A 20,048-nucleotide genomic window follows, 5' to 3' on the forward strand; every position below is an offset into this window, starting at 1 on the left:
ACACCTCAACCTACACAGGAGTGTTTTATATATTTTTTGGTCCCTTGGGTATCAAGAGGAATCAATACGTTCTACTCTTGCAATAGTCATCAAGGTAGCCGCCCGAGTGAGTGTAAACGATGACTTCACCTTGACCTGCAAGGGATTTTTATAGATATATATTTTTTTGAAGACTTGAGTCTAGTGCTCTCTGTTCTCTTATACAAAAAGGAATGAGACGTCATTTCTCAAATTACGGATTCGGCTGGCTTTTAGGGGTTTATTTCAGATCTTTTTCAAAAGCCTTCTCTCGAGGGTTAATTTTCTAGATAATCACATAACACGAAAACGAGCTTATTAAGTATATCCATGGATAAGAGTTTTCTGAAAATTGAGGGGTTTGAAAGATCAATCGTAGTTTGATTGCAAGAGATGCTCTTGACTTTCGCCCTTATTTCCTAAAATTATAATCACCGGTTGGTGGAAAGAACTAGGGTTCCACTATTCTAAAATCTTGTGGGGATAGAACTAGCAAATTTTAACGAATCCAAAGTTTTGACTATGAATGGTAGTGCATCTTTTATTTATTTATCAATTCCACACAAATAATAAATTCCTTATTTCAAACATAGTTAACATTTTGTATAATTTTAACCATTAAAAATTTATTCAAAGTTATAAATATTAACTATCATATACAAATGTAATATAAATATAAAATAATTTCATTTATAGTACTTAAAAATAGTTTCCAAAGAAAGAAATAATCATACCAAGCTTACCTTCCAGTTCTTGGTCTTCTCTACGCATGTCGCGGTGATAAACTTCTCCATCCATTCAGAGCGTTGAATGTATGTTGGGGTTTCATTCAATCGAGACTTTCTGGTTCAGATTCTGATTCTCATCCATGGAAGTATGTTATCCTTTTGCAAGTAACCTACCAGACCATCCTACTTACTCCCATTCGCGTGTTCTGTTTAAGCTCTAGATTTAGGGTTGGACGCAACTGAAATTGACGTTTTCTCATCCCCGATCTCTTTCTTTCTCATCGACCGCTATTCATGCTCTACAAAGCTCTTTCATCGAGCCGAATCTGAGTTGTTGGCTGGTCATCTCGAATCGTATTCGAAGGTGTTTGATTTGCTAATTAAGATGGGGTTGTCATCGAATGCTACTGTCACTGAATCCACACAAATATGTATGTTTGACTTGAGAAGGGGGCAATATGAAGGACAGGAGTTGGATAAGATATTATTCTTTTTTCCTTCTGATTTACCTATTTCAACTCAACTCTCTGTCGTAGGGCTTAGTGAAGGACTTATCACTTTTACCAGGTTAGTCCAGTATGTTTTAGCTTGAATCAATTACAAGTTCTTACAATATTTGATCATAAAGTGGACTAGTTCAACTTGAATAAGCTTCGGCTAGAGCTTAGATATCACTATTGATGAATAGGAGTGTCTGATGTCTAGTGTATTTGAAAACAAGTCGTTAGCTCTTCTTCTTTTGCTAACTTCTGTCTGTGCAATGGTTAGATAGGTGGAAATTTCATCAGGAAAACATGACATACTCTTAGGCTTCCATTTGTGATTTGGCTTTGAATGTGTGTATGAGAGGGAAAAGGTTATTTGATTTAGCAATGTTTCTTACTCGTTACAGTAGGCAAAAATGGATTAGCCCTTTGTGGAACTTGATATTTGTTACTACCTCTGACAGGACAGTAAAATATTTTCTCTACAGTTGCTCAAGTTTATGCGCAACCGTTTTGAATTCTTCTCTTTAATGTCTTATTAAGTTTATTGTAATGACTAATGAGATATTCTTATAGCAATTCATTTTCCCACTAAGTGTCCAAGCTTTTGTGGTGATTTGTATTCATTGTTCATATGAAGCCCTTGATAACATATTAACTGTCACTATGGAGAAAACTCATGAGTCATTTTGGCAGAATTTTCTCACCGGAGGCAGCTTGCGATGTCATAGAAGCAGAATTGCATTCCCATGTATTTTATGAGGCAGAACCAGATATCTGGATGGTGATGGTATGTTGCTTCTTCCTTTTGAATTATTTGGCGGTTATTATTGCAGTTATTAGATGCATAATTAACTTGTTATGTTAGTCATAAACAATTTTGTACTTCACCATTCTGTGGGTCGCCTACTTTAATCTCGACCTACCTTATTTGCTTTTGTCCTTTTGGGTATGTGTATGTTCAGGTGGATTTCAGTTTGTATGCAGACATTGAATGGGCATTATGTTCATATCCAATAAATTAAGTAACTCATGATGCATTTACCACACAGCTATTACTCTTTGAGTAGTTTTGGTTCAATTTTCTATCCTTGAATATTATTTGACCTTATGTTTGAGGTATTTTTCTTTCTCTCTTTTTCAGTTTTCTTCATCTAAACCTTTTTTTGTACTTTGGATAGTTGCTTGTATTAAGTCGCATTCCAACAAGTCACATTTTGTGACATTTAATTTATGCAAAGTTGTAGCTTAAATAGAAAAGTATTTCATGAAGCAAGTTAATACTCTGATTTAAAATGGGATAAAAAGAAGAAATTGTACTTTCTTGCTTGAATGTGAAAAATTATCAGTCTGAAAGTGGTATTTTGTCATAATTACCATCAAATCATATTTGAAAATTGTCATAAAAAGTGAAAGTGATTTGTTTGCATTTGGAACTTGTAATTGGCCTTTTTTTAGTATAAAAGTTGTTGAAAGTTTTGAAGACAACATCAGACATTTTCTTAGACAACCATGTTTTCCCAAATGCAAATTATTTTTGATTTTTGGTCACTTTGCCAAAAACTTGATACCAAAAAAACTCAAATTTGCTTTTGTAGTTTAGTTAAAGGTCTATCATGCTTCTTTGAACTTGATACTGCTAACCTGTCTGAACGAAGGTTCTTGTGTTTGTTTCTTGGATTTCATTTTATTTAAGTTGATTGGCTCACAACTAAGAAAGAAATCCACCACACTGAACTTATTTGGAAATTTGTATATAGTCGCAATCTCGGTCACAACAACGATCCCATTGGAAAATCATCAAAGCTAAATTGAATGTGATTTTTTTTTGTATAAGATTGTTTCTGGAAGCAGATTATACTTTGATTTTGGCTTAGTTTGTCATAATGATTATTGATCATGATCTGGATCATTGTGTGGTTTTTGGCTTCATTTGGTATAAAGATTATTTTTTGGATCATGATCCCAGATTATTTTTAACATAGTGATCCAGATAATTTTTTAGATCATTATAATTTTGGAAAACACAACTACTGTAGATTTCCTTTTTCTTTTTGGATTATGATCCGATCATAAAATGTGATAACAAATAGGCCCACAATGCTTAGACTATGTATATCATCTAATGCTGTCATGCTTTACCTAATGTATTTTCAAAAATAACTTTTGCTGCTCTTCTAGGTAATTGAGAAAAATGTGGAGTCTGAAGGCATATGGAGAATTGATGCATTGAAAAGAGTACTCAAGGAAATTCACTCTCTGTTTGTGATGTTTCAAGGACCTGTTAGAGCGTTGCTGGATAAAGAAGCGGGTGGAGGAATTGCCCGATCTTGTTTACATTCTTTCATAATGGACTACTTAAGTGGTAAGATGCGTAGTGTATTTGTTTATGTGAGCCGTATAGTGTATTTGTTTATGTGAGCTGTTAGTGCATTCTATAAAATGTTTCACTTTAAGCCACTAATTCTCAGCACTTCGAAAGCGGTCTTCCTTGGATTTATGCTGCCTGGGTAATGCTGCAGTTGCTGTATCAACTGGTCTCCATTCAATTCTGTCACTGGGGCAATGCCTTATGTGTGGTTTTTCTCTTTGAAGCAGATTTCTTTGTCGGGAAGAAACTGCAGCTACCTAATTTCCGCGATTCTTTAAAAGAAAGAGGAACTGTACAGATGTTGACCATGGGGCGTGAAGCTGCCATTGAAGTTCAGGTAGATCTTCACTTTCTTTTTTTTTGTAATTTGACAATTGACATACTTTAAAGCATCTTATAAGATTGCAACAAAAGTATAATTTTATGTTTAATGTTTTCAACTTTCTTCGGTAGTCACTTATCAGGGTACTGGAATCATGTGCTGGGAACATATCATGCTACTCAATGATCTTGTTCCGAAACATGTTGGTCTCCACAACTCTTTCTCCTGTATGGTTCTTTTCCTCATTACATTTGAGTTTCATCTTTCTCAAGTAAAATATACAATGTTTAAAGAACAGCCCTATCCCAATGTGCTAAATGTGAATAATATCACCGAATCAGGGTAGCTCAAGTGGTATTAGAGATTGTTTGATCTTGAAATATTTGATTATTTCGAAAACCCCTTTATCACATCACATATCCTTTAAACTATCAAATCACTCAATTCATCAATCAAAATACCAAAATACCCTATATTTATTTTTGATAAATTTTAAGTGCAGAACACATTTTTGTAGTTTTAACCCACTCATTTATCAAACAACTTTTTTTTTCAAATAATTCAAGATCAAACTACCTCTAAGAGTCTTAAACAAAGAGGCTGAGGTCTCATGTTTGATTCCCACTAAAAGCATATTGATTGAAGTGGGAGGTCATAACGATGGATAGCTAAGCCTCTTCCAGTGAAAAAAACCATGTCTCAAAGAAAAAGAAAGAACAGAAGAAAAAAGTGTGAGTTTCTTTGTTTCTAATTTTGACCATGTTCGTTTCTCAGGAGGACAGTATGAGCTTGTTTGCATATTCTGTACGAAGGTTGTCACTAGGTGCTTTATCCTCTGGCAGTACTAGCTCTTGGTCCTATTTACGCAAAGGGACTGTGGCTTCTCAAGCTGTTGCAGCCAATTCTGGCTCAATTATTGATCATCCTGGTTCAAATGATTCATCTTTATGTGGAGATCGCAGTACACATGTTCTTAGGCCCTTGCAACCTGGAAAATGGATGAAAGGAAAAGATGGGTTTCTAGTGACTAATATTTGGGGAACTGAACCTGGTAACTCGGTTCCTAACGCCCCAACTATATGGCTTGAGAAGACAGAAGAGAAGATGTATATGTGTCCTTTTCAGCATAGAAATCTTACCATAATCCTTTTAATTCCCTTCACTTCCATTTCTAATGTGGAGCAAGGGATTTCCATTTTGAAGCAGCAAATGCTCGAACATGTAAAACTTCTTTTCTTTTATTTTCAACATTAAAGAATCTTCTATGTTTCAGTTTGTATTATTTTCTCTTGTTCAACCTTCTTCTAGGCTTCGCTGAAAATATTAAGAGTTGAAGAGAAACTATCGAAAGGATGGGGAGGGGAGAATGCGTATCATGTGAGTGGGTACCGTTACTTGCTGGTCGATTGTGACAGAAATGTATCAAGGGCTTCTCCACCTGCTAAAGTGACTACACTAACCAAGGTTAGCTCTCGTCTCCTTGATGTAGAAATCTATGTTGATTTTCTGTTGACGAATCCTTGTTCGATTGTAGGATTGGTTCTTATTTGTTTGTGAGAACCAATGTTTGACCTATACTTGTTTGTGAGAACCAATATTATACAGATGAGAGCAGATAAATTACAAAAATTTATAATAGTGCAAAGGAGATTATAAACACTAATATCATTCCGAAAACAAGAAGACCTAACCCATTTACAGAATTCATGGGCTGGTTGGACAAACTTTCTAAATGAAATGAAAGCCAAGGATTTGTCAAATTGTGACTTGATTGTTTGCTGAATATGTTTTTTCTCTAGTTAATATAAGTTGCATTGAATCAGTGATGATTAAGTAGTTGAATTCTTCATGATTTGTACAAATTTGGATTTGTACCAACATGAGTCAATCCTTCAAGATAAATATTTTCTTCTTCATTAGTAGCAAAAATAGATGAAGTATTGTCGGTTGAAAGAAAGCATCACAAAATATATAATAACAGGTTTGGGAAGGATATAAAAACGTTTCAACTCATTCCAAAGAAATTGAATGGAATTTGAAGCATCCTTTAACTTGTTGAAAATCACATCATTTCTATGCTTTGCTCATTTGATTGTGTATAACCACCACCACCACTGGGATTTCATTAATGTGATTGCGAAATTGACTTTTGATTTGCAGGAATCGTTAATTGCCTTGAGCAAGTTGAGAGAAGAGGTTGATACGGAAAAGAAGAGGGGAAAATGGGATGGAGATCGGATGCAAGAAAAGGACTTGGAAATATCGGTTAGAGCGAAGAATAATGCGTGGGCAATTGCAAGAGTAACAAGAGGGAAAGAACTTTATATGGTTTTAGAGAAAGCTAATGAGACACTTCTTTATGCCTCTGATGCTTTGGAAAAGTTCAGCAACAGGTTTTTTTTTTTTTATTTATCGATCTATTGTTAAGTTTATCGTCTTCTTTGACTTTACTACATGTTTTCTACAGGTACTGCAATGGAGCTTTTTCGTTGGATTAGAAATTCAGATGTTAAAGCTTTTTCTTTAGTTGAATCCATCATCATCATCCCTTCTTAAGATCGTAGAATAAATGCATGTTCTATATAACAACTACATTGCATTTAATTTGTTATAGAAATTGTATAATTTTGTTCTGTTTTATTTTTTTTTTGTAATTTTCACTCTGAAAATGAATCTTAAAATATTAATTTTGTATGTAATTGACCAAAGCTATTTGTTTCCCAGAGTAGTATAAAATAATAAAGAAAATAAGAAATATCATAATAAGTTGATAAGATGTGTCAAATTATAATTGATAAAAAAATGTAAGAGTTTAAATTTATTTTATTCTTTATTTTTGTATTAATTTTAGGGAAAAAAGTTCTTTAGTACATAAAAAATAGGTTCATTAAGATTAATAAACAAAGTTAATTTTTTTAAATTTATATATTTTTTAATTAAATATTCATTTACTCTCCTTTTTTTCTTTTATTAATTAATTTTACTCTTTTTATTTATTTATTATTAATTAATTTTTTTCTTTAATTTTATTTCATTCTGTAATATTTTTCTGAATGTTTTTTATTTTCTTTAGTTAATTAATTTCTCTTAATTTTATTTATTTATTAATTAATTAATTGATTTTTCTTTAATTATCTATTTTTTTATTCATATGTTAGCATTTGATATTTGATTATTTTAATTTTATTTCTTTTTATTATTTTACGTTCTTATTATATTAAAATTGATTATTTTAAAATTGTTTAGTCTCTTTAAAAGCCTATTACAGTAATATTTTGATATTATGAATAATAATAATAAATATTAATTCATTATACAAAAAAAAATAATAATAACTCAATAATTTAGTTTACTCTTATTATAAACTTGAATAAAAAAATTAAATTGAAAGACTATTATTGATTTTATATTAAAAAATAAATCTTTAAAAAATATTAAAAAATAAAATAAATTAAAAGAGAAAAATAAATTAATGAATAAATAATAAGAGACAAATTAATTAATTTATTAATTAATTAATTAATAAAAATAAATATAGAGAAAAAACAAATATTTAATTAAAAATAATAACTGTATTTATTAAAATAAAAATATTAAATAAGTCAATTTTTTATAAACGAACTTTTATTAATTCATACAACTCATTTAGTTGTATTTCCGCTTGTCGATGAGTTTTTGCTAAAAAATTTATTCTTAAAATATATTTTTTTTATTACAACTAAAAAAATATTCTAATATGTTATAAATGAGAGTAATACAATATAAATAAAAATATTTTATGTATAAAAATAATAAGTGTTACTTTGTATATTTTAAGAATTAATTTCCACAATAAAATGAGAATAATTTACATTAAATTTAAAAATTAAAATTAATGTGATATGATATAATTTTATTATATTTTATTATTTCTCATATTTATAAAACTTATTTTTAATTTTTGAAATCTCCTAACTAGTTTTAAAAAAAATAATTAAATTATTAATTGAAATATTTAAAATTGATTTTCACATATTTGAAAAATGATTGGTTCCAATTCAAATCTTTTCACAATTAACTATTGCGACTTTAGTGGTTGTGTTAGGATATAAAAAAATGACACAACCTCGATTTGTCGTGTTGTTGATCAAACTGTTAACCTTAAACTCTCCATTCTGATATTTCAAAACTATATTGAGTTGTTAGTAAAACCGTTCAAGGTGCGACTCTATAATATACTGACATATTTAAGTAAAAGGACAAATTACAAAATTACCCATATAAAATAAATTCCTCCGTCAAAACAAAGCAACCAAATTCATTCTTCCAATCCTTTATACAACCTTCCGTGCAAAAGACTGAAAAAAAAGGATAAGGATAATGTGGGAATATACTTAACTTGCAATTAACATTTAACTTTATTTTTATTATTATTTGAGGTTAGTTGGGCTTTAACTATAAGTATAAATAACAAATAATAAATACAAGAATTGATAGATTTAAATGCTTCAACTATTCTTATGTATATGCTACCCTCATTAATGAGGTATGATACACCTTATAACATTACCATCAACATCATTTTTTTTCAAGAGAAATATTTATTTAAAATTGGCTAAGTTAATGATTGAAAATATATTTAACCATCTCAATTAAGTAAAAAATATTTGAAAATTATTAATTATGAGTATAAGTTATTAAAAAAATGGGTTATCTTGTAAATATATATATATATAATATTTAAAAAAAAAAAACTGGAAACATAAATGATATACCAGCTTGAGTGATGAGTCCACGTGGTCGGCATAGAGAAGAAGGTGAATAAAATATAAATAAAACATGACAAGACAAGCCGCGTGATTAAATCGAAAAGATAAGAATGAAAAACAAATATTTAATTATTAATAATGTCTGAGCCTTATCCATACATATCTAAAGGTCATTCCCTGTCTTGTCATTTAAACTTTTAACATTTTAAGGGTCATACTTTTTTAATGTCACTATTTTTTTGTTACATACTTCAATAATTTTGTTTTGACCTTTCACTAATGAATCAAATTTAATCAAAATATTCAACTTACTAATTTGGGTAAATTTTATTTTAAATTAGGGTTTGTTTAGATTCATATTATTTAAATAACTTGAGTTATTTTAGATTTAATTTTTTTTATAAAAATACTTTAAAAAAATAATATATAATAATAAAATAAATTTTTTTTTTTTAAATAAAATATTTTAATATTTTAATTAATGAATTAAGTTATATAATAAAATGATGTTACATTCAATTATTTAAATAAAGAATAAATCTTATTTAGAACGTATGCATTTGTGATGTAACTAATTTAAATATATATTAATATTTATCATTAATATATTTTTTTCCAATTATGTCATAATTCTATTTAATTATTATTATTATTATATTTTATTTTATCAAAATAAATATATAATTGTGTCAACCAAAATTTTTAAATGACAATTAAGAGACTAGGATTTAAGTGACAATTAAATAATCTATTACAAGTAATATTTATAAGAATTTGAAAGTTGCTTTCCTATTAAAAATAATAAAATTTGATAAAAAGAGTTGACATAAAAAGTCAATATATCATGTGGTCACCATATAGTAATAGAATCATTTACTTTTTTAATGCTAGATAATTATTATAATAAAATGCATAATATTTGACTTGTTTACTTACTATTTTATTTAAATTGATAATTATAAATAATTAAGTTTGAGAATAAAGGAATCTTTTTTATTCAAATAAACTTACATATGAAACAAATGTCCGAACAAAATCCTGGTCTAGACAGTTGTCCGAGGAAATGATGCACTGCCGGTGGAATTGAATTACAAGAGCCGACGATATACACAAGACTAATTTATTTTAATAATTTAATATTTTTATTAATATTTTTAATATTTTATTCCTATTAAAAAACATTAAATTTAGTAGAGGGTAATAAATAAATCTTAATTGAAAAAAAGGGAGTATAAATTGAAAAAATAAGAGCATCTACAAGTGCTTTGTATTTTTTGCACATGTACAAATGGAGCCCACAATATGGTGGGGATAAGTATAAACCCCACTATACAGCTGTTTTTTTTAACTTTTATCTCTTCCTTTGAACCGCTCATTTGATTTACCAATTTAACTTTTTACTGTTTGAACTTATTATTAGCCCACTGTAACCAATAATTTTTTAATTAAGCTGGTTCTTACAACTTCCAATAACAAATAAACAAATCATTATAACTTTTTTCGATAAATGTTTAAAACATAATTTTATTTCAAATTAAAGTGCAGGTCCAAATCAAGTTAAAATTTATATAAAATTACTTTAAAAAATAATAATAAATCAATTATATTAAAAACAAGTTATAGCTATCAAATTAATTATATTAATTTATTTATTTATAAAATCATGAAATCTACCCAATTTAGAAAGTAATCATAAATTCAAAAGGTCAAAAAAATGGTCAAACTGGAGGGAGAATTTATGGGGAGGGGGAATTTGACGAAATAACCTTAAAGATTGGGTTATTTGAGTTGGTGGTAAATTATAAATTTAATTGCATTCGTGGTCTTTTTATTTTTTTTTGACGAAATTGCCCTTGTAGCGAAACGCTAAGGGACTTAGCGTTTCGCTAAGTGGATTAGGTTTAGTATAAATACTCTAATTTTTCCATTTCCTTCATTTTCTTTCTCTCTCTTCCCTCTCTTCTCTTGTTCTTTCTTTGACGGCGGCGACGGAGGCGGCGGCTACGGCGACGGAGGCGGCGGGGTTTAAATGATCTTGATTTCAAACTCTAACCTAAATCGATTTATGTTTTAATTTACACGATCTTCATTTCAAACTCTAACCCTAAACTTATTTTGAATGCAGATGAAGGATTCTAAGGATTTGAAGGTCGAAGAAAAAAGGAGAAGAATATCTTTATTTCAAACCTTAACCTAATTCGATTTATGTTAATGTTTCCATTATCTTATCTTCATTTCAAACCCTTCGATTTAACCTGTTCTTATTTGGTTCATATTGGTTCCGTTTCAGGGAAGATTCGTTAAGTACTTATCGTTTCGCTAAGTGCTTATCGTTTCGCTAAGTGCTTATCGTTTCGCTAAGTGCTTATCGTTTCGCTAAGTGCTTATCGTTTCGCTAAGTGCTTACCGTTTCGCTAAGTGCTTACCGTTTCGCTAAGTGCTTACCGTTTCGCTAAGTGCTTACCTTTTTGTTTCTTTAGTTGTAAAGAATTGTTTTTGTTATTATATGTTATCCCCGCAACGACGTTTCTTTTTTAGACCTTGTTCGGATAAGGGTATGAAAAAAATGTTTTATGCGACTAATTGAAAATTTCACTGAAATCTCTTGCATATGATGCAGACTGATAAGGAGTCAAAGATGATGAGCGATAATTATAATCCATTTTTTGAAGATCATCACTCCCATGAGTACAGATACTAAGCTTTGCGACTTATTGTTACCTTTATGATGAAGACTCTTTGTTTAGATTGGGATGGATGAAATGATGTATTATTATTATTAGTTATGTGTGTGTGAATGCTACTTAAGATTAAGATGATGACGAGTTTGTTGCAGCAAATACAGTTCATTATTTCTTTTTATAAGGTTGTTAGAGACAATTAAACTAAACTTGACTATGTAGATATAATTGTTTTAACTTGTGTGCTTCTTGTGGCATTAATATATAATGTTCCTTTTTTCAGTACTTTTGACATTCATCATCTTTTTATTTTGATTGTTTTTATATATGATTAAAAACAAATTCTAGATAGCTTAACAATGCATAATAATAATAATAATAAATAGGGTTCAATATATCCATTTCGAAATGCTAAACACTTAGCGAAACACTAAGCACTTAGCGAAACACTAAGCACTTAGCGAAACGCTATGCACTTAGCGAAACGCGTGCTGAAATTTTGATGGAGGAAGGCTTAAATGTTTATTTTCAATTTTAGTGGAGACAAATGATGATCAAAGCTCTGGCTCTCTGTGCAACCGAAAACATTAGAGCATTTACAACAATATATAAAACATTGACAATTTTCCTCAATCCTTGTTCTTGCAAACACTTCATCTGTTGGTCAAAATATTAAGGTTTAGTTAAAAGATTTGCATGGTATCTTCTTTTATAACACAACATCTCTGTTTTCTTGTCTGCCAGTTTCATCGACGAATTTAGCCTTCAATTTTGCAGTTGCTCGAGACGATCTTGACGAAGATGCGGATGTAGACGTCGACGATGAGGAACTTGACTTCGATTTCTTCCGTTTTTGCTTCTTAGGAATATCTGGCATATCCATTGGTGGCGTGTCTTTGAATATATCAGCTACTGGTTGGCTGTCCATGGATTCAAAATCTATATATCCCACCAGAAAAGAGAAAGAAAACAAATATGGATTCAAAATTAAATATGTTCCTTAAATCAAGTCATCAATCAAACTAGAATTATTTGTTTTTTCAAACCTTGAGACGCCCATGTTGACGAGATTATGGAACTGGAACCGCCTCTTAGCTCATGAATGTTGCCTATGGAGGTTGTCGAGAAATCAGACGATGTCTTGAATTCGTTCATCTATATCATCATCATCATCATATCATCATCAAATTAAAGGACAATAATTGAAGTTGGATTTACACAAATTGAGAAAGAATTAGAACATACCCAACCGGGAGCATTACCAGTGGATCCATCCCAGCCAATATGTGACACATGTTTCACGTCTGTTGGATACCCAATATCCAACTCACGATCCTTCACAACTGCAAGAAGAATTCTTAATCATTATTGTGACTTATGATAAAAGGGAGAAAAGAAAAAGGAAAGAGGGTTTGCCATTTGCATGCAGGAATTACCAAAGATTTGTGATATATATTTAAATCCTTTACGGATCCCTTTGATTTTGGTTGCCATTGATATGATACGGACTGAAAACTCCAATCCTCAGGACAAAAGAGCAATCAATCCTTAATTCCTTTACAAAAGGAGGTTCTTCGGCATGCCTGTCAAAAACAGAACATATTTTAACCCCTTTTTCTCATCAAAAGTTAAGAATCAAACCCAATAACATAAACAATGTCCATGAATAATAGCCACAAAAAGTTGTAAAATTACAGAAGAAATGATGCTTCTTGCAACGGTAACTTGCCCGCAGAAGGAGCTTGGTATATATTCATGAATGATTCATCCAATCATGGAATAAAAAACAAACATTGGCCTAGCTAGAAAAAGATACTACCTTTGATTCTAAAGACCAAGAGAATCAATAATTGTTCCTACTTCTTCTTCTTCTGCAACTAATCCCTGCATTACGACACTAATCCATCTCTATCTTCTTCCTCATGACAAATTTAACTAAGCTAATCTTCTTCAATACACCAAACAAGAGAAAGAAAGAAACGCTAAGCACTTAGTGAAACGCTAAGCACTTAGCGAAACGCTAAGCACTTAGCGAAACGCTAAGCACTTAGCGAAACGCTAAACACTTAGCGAAACGCTATGCACTTAGCGAAACAGAAAGTAAACCCTAAACAACAGATTCGAAGATGCATAAATCAAACAACAATAATAAACTTAAAGTATCATAGGATAAACGTACCAAGTGGAACCGTGCTTGTGCTCGTCGTGGAGCTCATCGTCGTGGATTTCGCCGTCGCCGCCGATCGCCGCCGATTGCCGCCGCCTAATTTAGAGAGAAGGAGGAGAAGAGAGAGAAGGAGAAAAAAAAAATGAAAAAAAATAGGCTGGGATATATTAAATAGTATGGGTAATCTGGACATTTCACACATTACCACTTAGCGAAACGCTAAGTCCCTTAGCGTTTCGCTACAAGGGCAAATTCGTCAAAAAAAAATAAAAAGACCACGAACGCAATAAAAATTATAATTTACCAACAGATCAAATAGACCCATCTTTAAGGTCATTTCGTCAAATTTCCCGAATTTATGACTCATTTTTTTTATTTTACCATTTGGAACCTCTTATTTTTCTTTAATTTATAAGAAAAATATTTTGTCTTTAACGCCGCGTAACTTATTATCTACATAAAATTTATAAATAAATAAAATTTTAATATTACTAATTAAACTATTAATTTCAATGAACAGAGGATTTAACTATCGAAATGGTAGTCAAAATTCTTTCTCGCTAAAATTCGATAGTTAACATGTAACATTTATTTGTTTATTTATAAATGAGAAATATATAATCAGTTAATGACATCTAAATTTTTTATGATAAAATTTAATTTTTATAACTTTAACTATAAATAATTTTAGATTTGAAAAAATAGTCTGAAATCTCAATTAACCCATAAAATACCAGTTTTATAATTTTATCTAATTTAAAATATAATTAATTTAAAAGTTACCTATATTAGTTAGACTATTACTTAACAATAAAGATTCAAAGAGAACCTAAATTTTAACTAATTTAGGTAGGATATTTTTCATTGATAAATTTAAATTTTTTGATTTAATTTAAAAATAAGTATTTAAAGGAAATAATAATAATAAAGGACATGTCACTAACTTGTTTGAGTACAAATACCAAATGAAGACTCTAAATAGCCACGTGGAATTTTATCAAAAGTGATCCTGTGGTCCCCAAACTAAGTGCCTTTTAACTACGCTCCCCCACCCCACCGTCAATTTGTAATCTAATCCGACGGTAATCCTCACTTCTCAATTTTATTTACAATAAACCCAACCATAGGTTTTTCATATGTTTAACGGTTAATTTTAAGATATTTATGATCTAATTTTAAATATTTTTTTTCAAACTTTAACATTTGAAACTTTTTATATAAATTGAGATTTTATCTAATTATTTTAAAACTTCGTTAACTTAATATATACATATTATTTATAAATAAATAAAAAAAAATTAATATCATTAACTTAACTATTAATTTTTGATAGATAGAGACTATCAAATTTTTAAAAATTTATTTATATATCATGTAAATAATAAATTAAAATAAAATATTAAAACTTCAATAATCAAAATTCATCATTTTATTTAATATATATATATATATATATATAAACTAATGATGAGATTTATTTGAAATAAATAATTACAAGTCTTGAAGGGGAGAGAGAAGTACTGTTCTTTTCTTCTTCACTATCACTTTCTCTCTCTAGTTTCTCCATGCCTGCAATTACTCAAGAAGCTCTGTTTTGATTATTCCGATTTGTCAATTTAACTGGTAATTTCTCCAACTAATCTTTCAATTCTTGATTTCAAATCGTCATACATCATCTTCAATCCTTCATTTTCATTCAGATAATGGAGAATCGATTCCTTGTCTGCTGTTGCTGCTAAAAAGAAAGCTTTTTTATTTACTGGTGGTGTGAAAATGGTATCAAGATCGTACTCAAATCTCCTAGAACTTGCCTCCGGCGAGTCTCCGGCGCCGTCTTTCAGTCGGGTCAGTAATAGAATTCCTCGGATTATGACAGTACCCGGTATTATCTCCGATCTTGACGATGACCCATCTGAAACAATCTCAACTTCATCCATCTCGCCGGAGAGAATAATCATAGTAGCAAATCAGCTCCCAATTAGGGTTCATCGTAAACCAGACAATACTAAAGGTTGGATCTTTAACTGGGATGAAAATTCCCTTCTTCTACAACTAAAAGACGGATTAGGAGATGAAAACAGAGAAGTTATTTATGTTGGTTGTTTAAAAGAAGAAATTCATTTAAATGATCAAGAAGAAGTTTCTCAAATCCTTCTAGAAACATTCAAATGTGTTCCTACTTTCTTACCGTTTGATCTCTTTACAAAATACTACCATGGATTCTGTAAACAGCAATTATGGCCGTTGTTTCATTACATGTTACCGTTGTCGCCGGATTTGGGTGGTCGGTTTAATCGGTCGTTATGGCAGGCTTATGTTTCTGTAAACAAAATCTTTGCAGATAGAATCATGGAAGTTATAAACCCTGAAGATGATTATGTTTGGGTTCATGATTATCATCTTATGGTTTTACCAACATTTTTGAGGAAAAGATTTAACAGAGTAAAACTAGGGTTCTTTCTTCACAGTCCTTTTCCTTCATCTGAGATCTATAAAACATTACCCATTAGAGAAGAACTTCTTCGATCACTTCTCAACTCTGATTTGATTGGATTTCATACTTTCGATTACGCCAGACATTTCCTTTCCTGTTGCGGTCGGATGCTAGGGTTATCATATGAATCGAAACGTGGTTACATAGGTTTGGAGTACTATGGTCGAACTGTTAGCATCAAGATACTCCCGGTTGGAATTCACATGGGTCAACTTCAATCTGTTCTAAGCTTGCCGGAGACTGAATCGAAAGTCTCAGATTTGATCAAACAATTTCATGATAAAGAAAGGGTAATGCTATTAGGGGTTGATGATATGGACATTTTCAAAGGCATTAGCTTGAAACTATTAGCCATGGAACAACTCCTTGCCCAAAACCCTGAATGGCAAGGAAAAGCGGTTCTAGTTCAAATCGCCAATCCAGCGAGAGGTCGAGGAAAGGACGTTAAAGAAATCCAATCCGAAACCTACGCCACGGTTAAGCGAATAAACGACTCGTTTGGGAAACCGGGTTACGACCCGGTTATCCTAATCGACGACCCACTCAAGTTCTATGAGCGGGTCGCGTATTATGCAGTGGCCGAGTGTTGTCTCGTCACTGCGGTAAGGGATGGGATGAATCTCATCCCTTACGAGTATGTAATAAGTCGGGAAGGAAACTCGAGGCTTAACAGCCTTTTTGGGTCGGGAGAACCCGACCCGAAGAGGAGCATGTTGGTGCTCTCGGAATTCATTGGGTGCTCCCCGTCTTTGAGTGGTGCGGTTAGGGTTAATCCGTGGAACATAGACGCGGTGGCGGAGGCGATGGTGGCGGCTTTGGAGATGTCCGACACCGAGAAGCATCTTAGGCACGAAAAACATTATAAATACGTGAGCACTCACGATGTCGGGTATTGGGCTCGAAGTTTTCTTCAAGATTTAGAGAGGACTTGTAAGGACCACTCTAGGCGGAGGTGTTGGGGAATCGGGTTTGGATTGAGTTTTAGGGTCGTGGCTCTCGATCCGAATTTTAAGAAACTATCGATGGAGTATATAAATAGCGCGTATAAGAGATCGAAGAAACGTGCCATTCTTTTCGATTACGATGGTACATTGATGCCTCAATCCTCTATCGATAAGAGCCCAAGTTTTGAGACAGTTGGTATTCTAAACATGTTGTGTAGAGACAAGAACAATATGGTTATCATGGTAAGTGCTAAAAGGCGCGACACCTTGTCCAATTGGTTTTCTTCGTGCGAGAAACTCGGGATCGCGGCGGAGCATGGTTGTTACCTAAGGTTAGTGATTATGTTTTTGTTATATTGTCTTGTTTATAAACTAAATGATTATGCAAATACATAGATTGCATTAACTTATAAAATGTCTCATATTTTGTCGCAAACATTGTTTTTTGCAAGTTATTTTAAGTTTTTTCAACATAATATGTGGCTATATTTACACGAAGGTTGAAATATTTGCATCTACAAAAAATTATTTGAGCCAGCGAAATGAGATGCTGGAACAATTAGCTTATTTTCTATGTTATATATTGCAAGGATGGAGCGCGATACAGAATGGGAAACTTGCGTGCAGATTATAGATTGCGGTTGGAAGCAGATCGCTGAGCCCGTGATGCGACTCTACACCGAAACAACCGACGGTTCAACAATCGAAGACCGAGAAACATCTTTAGTTTGGTGCTATGCAGATGCTGATCATGATTTTGGATCATGTCAAGCCAAAGAACTTCTAGATCATCTCGAGAGTGTTCTCGCTAATGAACCTGTTACAGTCAAAAGTGGACAAAGCATAGTCGAGGTTAAGCCACAGGTAATAAAACAATGTCCTAGACATGTCTGAATTTAACATTAACCGAGTTTGATGTTTTATATTCCCGATTCTTAGGGCGTGAGCAAAGGTTTGGTTGCAAAACGGTTGCTAAATACAATGCAAGAGAAGGGAAGTACGCCGGATTTTGTTTTGTGTATAGGAGATGATCGTTCGGACGAAGACATGTTTGAGGTAATCGCGAGTTCTGTATCGGGGCCATCGATGGCTCCGAATGCTCAAGTCTTTGCGTGTACGGTTGGTAAGAAACCGAGCAAAGCTAAGTATTATTTGGACGATGCAAGTGAAATTGTTAGGTTGATGCAAGGTTTGGCCTCTGTTTCGGAACAAGCAATGTATTAAAAGACTTTGTATTAGAATTTTGATGTTTTTCATTACAATTCAGTCTTCTTGTAAATAAAAATTTGAATAATACTTGGACTGTTTTGGAATTATGAGAAAACTCTATATTAAAATATGTTTTTTTTAATCTTAAATCTTATGCTAAATGATAATTGTTTTGGTATAAGAAATCCATATTAAAAAAATCTACACTTTGTTATGTTTTTATTTATCATTTAATTTTTTTTCTAGATTTGTTATATTAAAATAAATTAATCGTAATATTAATATTCTAGTTGAATAAATCAAACTAAATTTTAAATCATAGTTAAGAAACAAATAACAAAAATCAGAACTTATAATTATATAAATAAGTATTAACATTTTATATTTGGGTTCACACTTAGGGGTGTTCATTGGTTATTTTTTTGTCAATTCAAAAACCGAACCAACCGGGAATTGAACCTGGGTCTGTACCGTGGCAGGGTACTATTCTACCACTAGACCACTGGTGCTTTAGTTACATTATTATTATTTTTAAAATTTGAGTTCAAAATATTCTAATTTAATTATTTTAAACTTTTTCTTAAGCTAAGTTTGGAAGAATAAATAATAAAATAATGAATTCAGTTTTCGGTTTGGTTTCGAGTTGAAACTCAAACTCAAAAACCGTATTTGAATTCGAATTGGTTTGAAATTCGATTCGAAAACCAAAAATGAAATTTGAATTCGATTTATTCAAATTCGGTGAATTCGAATTCGGTCGGATATTCGGTTGAGACCAAATATTAAACACACCTATTCATAATTATTAATATTATATATATTACAAAATTATATAAGATATTATAGGTAATACAAAAAAAATAAAAAAATAAATCATTAAAGTCTCAAGGTATTAAATCTATTTTTTTATAAAAGTTTCATTTAAAGTTTAAAATTCTTAATAATTCATAGTTAACCCCATCCATACATTTCTTTTACATCATTTCTCAATTCTACTTTTAACTTGATCTTTTTCATAGTTGATACTATTAGCTAGGGATGGCAAAGGCCATACCTATTTATTATTCAATCTTATCTCAGAATCTAATGGGATATGTTAGCTCATCCTATCACCGAACTTTTGGTACCTGAAATGTAGCTAATTAACCATTTTAAATATTCACAAGAACATATTTGTAGATGTATCATAGAAACAATGTATGTAGTAGTAGTGAAATGATCACTGAAAGAGATTACCAACATAAAAAAAAAAAAAAAATTGTTGTTTTGACACATAATAGATCTGAATTTTACTAAGATAAATTTGATTTTGAATTGAAAAACAAAGAGATGAAATAGAATAAATTTGATAAAAGAGATAAATAAATGTATAATTAGGGGAAATGAAGGTAAATTTTTTTCAAATTATGTAATTATATTAAGAGGAGGATAGATAAAGGAAATTCGGGAAAAAAATGAAAGAAAATGAGGTGGCATCACACGTTTATGTTTGTGGTTGAAAAGAATAAAAAATAAAATTTATTAATTTTTTAGTTAATCATATTGTTATTCTATCCTCATTATTTCTTCTAAATTCTCTGTCCCATATCATTTTTATTTTTATTTATATTATATTAATAAGATTAGAGAGAAGAGAAACAAATGATAGTAACAAAACAAGGAGAATATAATGGACTATTTGGAACCACAACTTTGGACGATTTTTATTTTTTTTATTTAAAAATATATATATATTTTATAAATGTTTTTTTATATGTTGATTTAGATTAAATAATTTTTCTTATAAATGTTTTTTAGTCATATTATCAATCACTTCTGAGCATTTACACAAATGAAGATATAGAACTGAGAAAAAGAATTACGGTTAAAATGTGATAACAT

At 30.9% G+C, this 20,048-nt stretch overlaps 3 protein-coding genes across 4 annotated transcripts; 2 read left to right on the forward strand and 1 right to left on the reverse strand.

The window, feature by feature from the left end:
* The first annotated feature begins 752 nt into the window (after window positions 1-752).
* On the forward strand, window positions 753-6,632 carry LOC124935686 (vacuolar fusion protein CCZ1 homolog B-like). 2 transcript variants are annotated; one of them, XM_047476102.1, is made up of 10 exons: window positions 753-1,313; window positions 1,928-2,021; window positions 3,413-3,596; window positions 3,703-3,741; window positions 3,830-3,939; window positions 4,056-4,151; window positions 4,699-5,145; window positions 5,233-5,388; window positions 6,085-6,317; window positions 6,392-6,632. In XM_047476102.1, exons 1-10 carry the CDS (start codon window positions 1,132-1,134, stop codon window positions 6,420-6,422), a joined length of 1,572 nt encoding a protein of 523 aa, XP_047332058.1. In that variant the 5' UTR covers window positions 753-1,131; the 3' UTR covers window positions 6,423-6,632. The 2 variants fall into 2 exon arrangements, with proteins under 2 accessions (XP_047332058.1, XP_047332060.1); XM_047476104.1 differs by lacking the exon at window positions 3,703-3,741 and having other exon boundaries at window positions 754-1,313.
* A 5,424-nt stretch (window positions 6,633-12,056) lies between these two features.
* LOC124933482 (CRIB domain-containing protein RIC10-like) lies at window positions 12,057-12,847 on the reverse strand. Its single transcript, XM_047473892.1, has 4 exons — window positions 12,790-12,847; window positions 12,599-12,696; window positions 12,400-12,508; window positions 12,057-12,292 (listed from the first exon to the last, which is right to left on the reverse strand). Exons 1-4 carry the CDS (start codon window positions 12,845-12,847, stop codon window positions 12,063-12,065), a joined length of 495 nt encoding a protein of 164 aa, XP_047329848.1. The 3' UTR covers window positions 12,057-12,062.
* A 2,159-nt stretch (window positions 12,848-15,006) lies between these two features.
* On the forward strand, window positions 15,007-18,272 carry LOC124933876 (alpha,alpha-trehalose-phosphate synthase [UDP-forming] 6-like). Its single transcript, XM_047474318.1, has 4 exons — window positions 15,007-15,143; window positions 15,221-17,290; window positions 17,549-17,822; window positions 17,898-18,272. The coding sequence occupies exons 2-4, from the start codon at window positions 15,294-15,296 to the stop codon at window positions 18,180-18,182; spliced, it is 2,556 nt and encodes an 851-aa protein (XP_047330274.1). The 5' UTR covers window positions 15,007-15,143; window positions 15,221-15,293; the 3' UTR covers window positions 18,183-18,272.
* The last annotated feature ends 1,776 nt before the right edge of the window (window positions 18,273-20,048 follow it).

The sequence above is a fragment of the Impatiens glandulifera genome, chromosome 4 (assembly GCF_907164915.1).
Source record: "Impatiens glandulifera chromosome 4, dImpGla2.1, whole genome shotgun sequence".
Taxonomy (NCBI): domain Eukaryota; kingdom Viridiplantae; phylum Streptophyta; class Magnoliopsida; order Ericales; family Balsaminaceae; genus Impatiens; species Impatiens glandulifera.

Excerpts from the sequence above, each read along its gene's own strand:
- LOC124935686 (XM_047476102.1), top strand. The coding sequence starts at position 1,132 with ATGGGGTTGTCATCGAATGCTACTGTCACTGAATCCACACAAATATGT. Across the intron at positions 2,022-3,412 it reads CAGATATCTGGATGGTGATG|GTAATTGAGAAAAATGTGGA; the intron begins GTATGTTGCTTC and ends CTGCTCTTCTAG. Across the intron at positions 4,152-4,698 it reads TCTCCACAACTCTTTCTCCT|GAGGACAGTATGAGCTTGTT; the intron begins GTATGGTTCTTT and ends TTCGTTTCTCAG.
- LOC124933876 (XM_047474318.1), top strand. The coding sequence starts at position 15,294 with ATGGTATCAAGATCGTACTCAAATCTCCTAGAACTTGCCTCCGGCGAG. Across the intron at positions 17,291-17,548 it reads GAGCATGGTTGTTACCTAAG|GATGGAGCGCGATACAGAAT; the intron begins GTTAGTGATTAT and ends ATATATTGCAAG. Across the intron at positions 17,823-17,897 it reads TAGTCGAGGTTAAGCCACAG|GGCGTGAGCAAAGGTTTGGT; the intron begins GTAATAAAACAA and ends CCCGATTCTTAG.
- LOC124933482 (XM_047473892.1), bottom strand. The coding sequence starts at position 12,847 with ATGGCAACCAAAATCAAAGGGATCCGTAAAGGATTTAAATATATATCA. Across the intron at positions 12,509-12,598 it reads CTGGTAATGCTCCCGGTTGG|ATGAACGAATTCAAGACATC; the intron begins GTATGTTCTAAT and ends ATGATGATATAG. Across the intron at positions 12,293-12,399 it reads GTCAACATGGGCGTCTCAAG|ATTTTGAATCCATGGACAGC; the intron begins GTTTGAAAAAAC and ends TGGGATATATAG.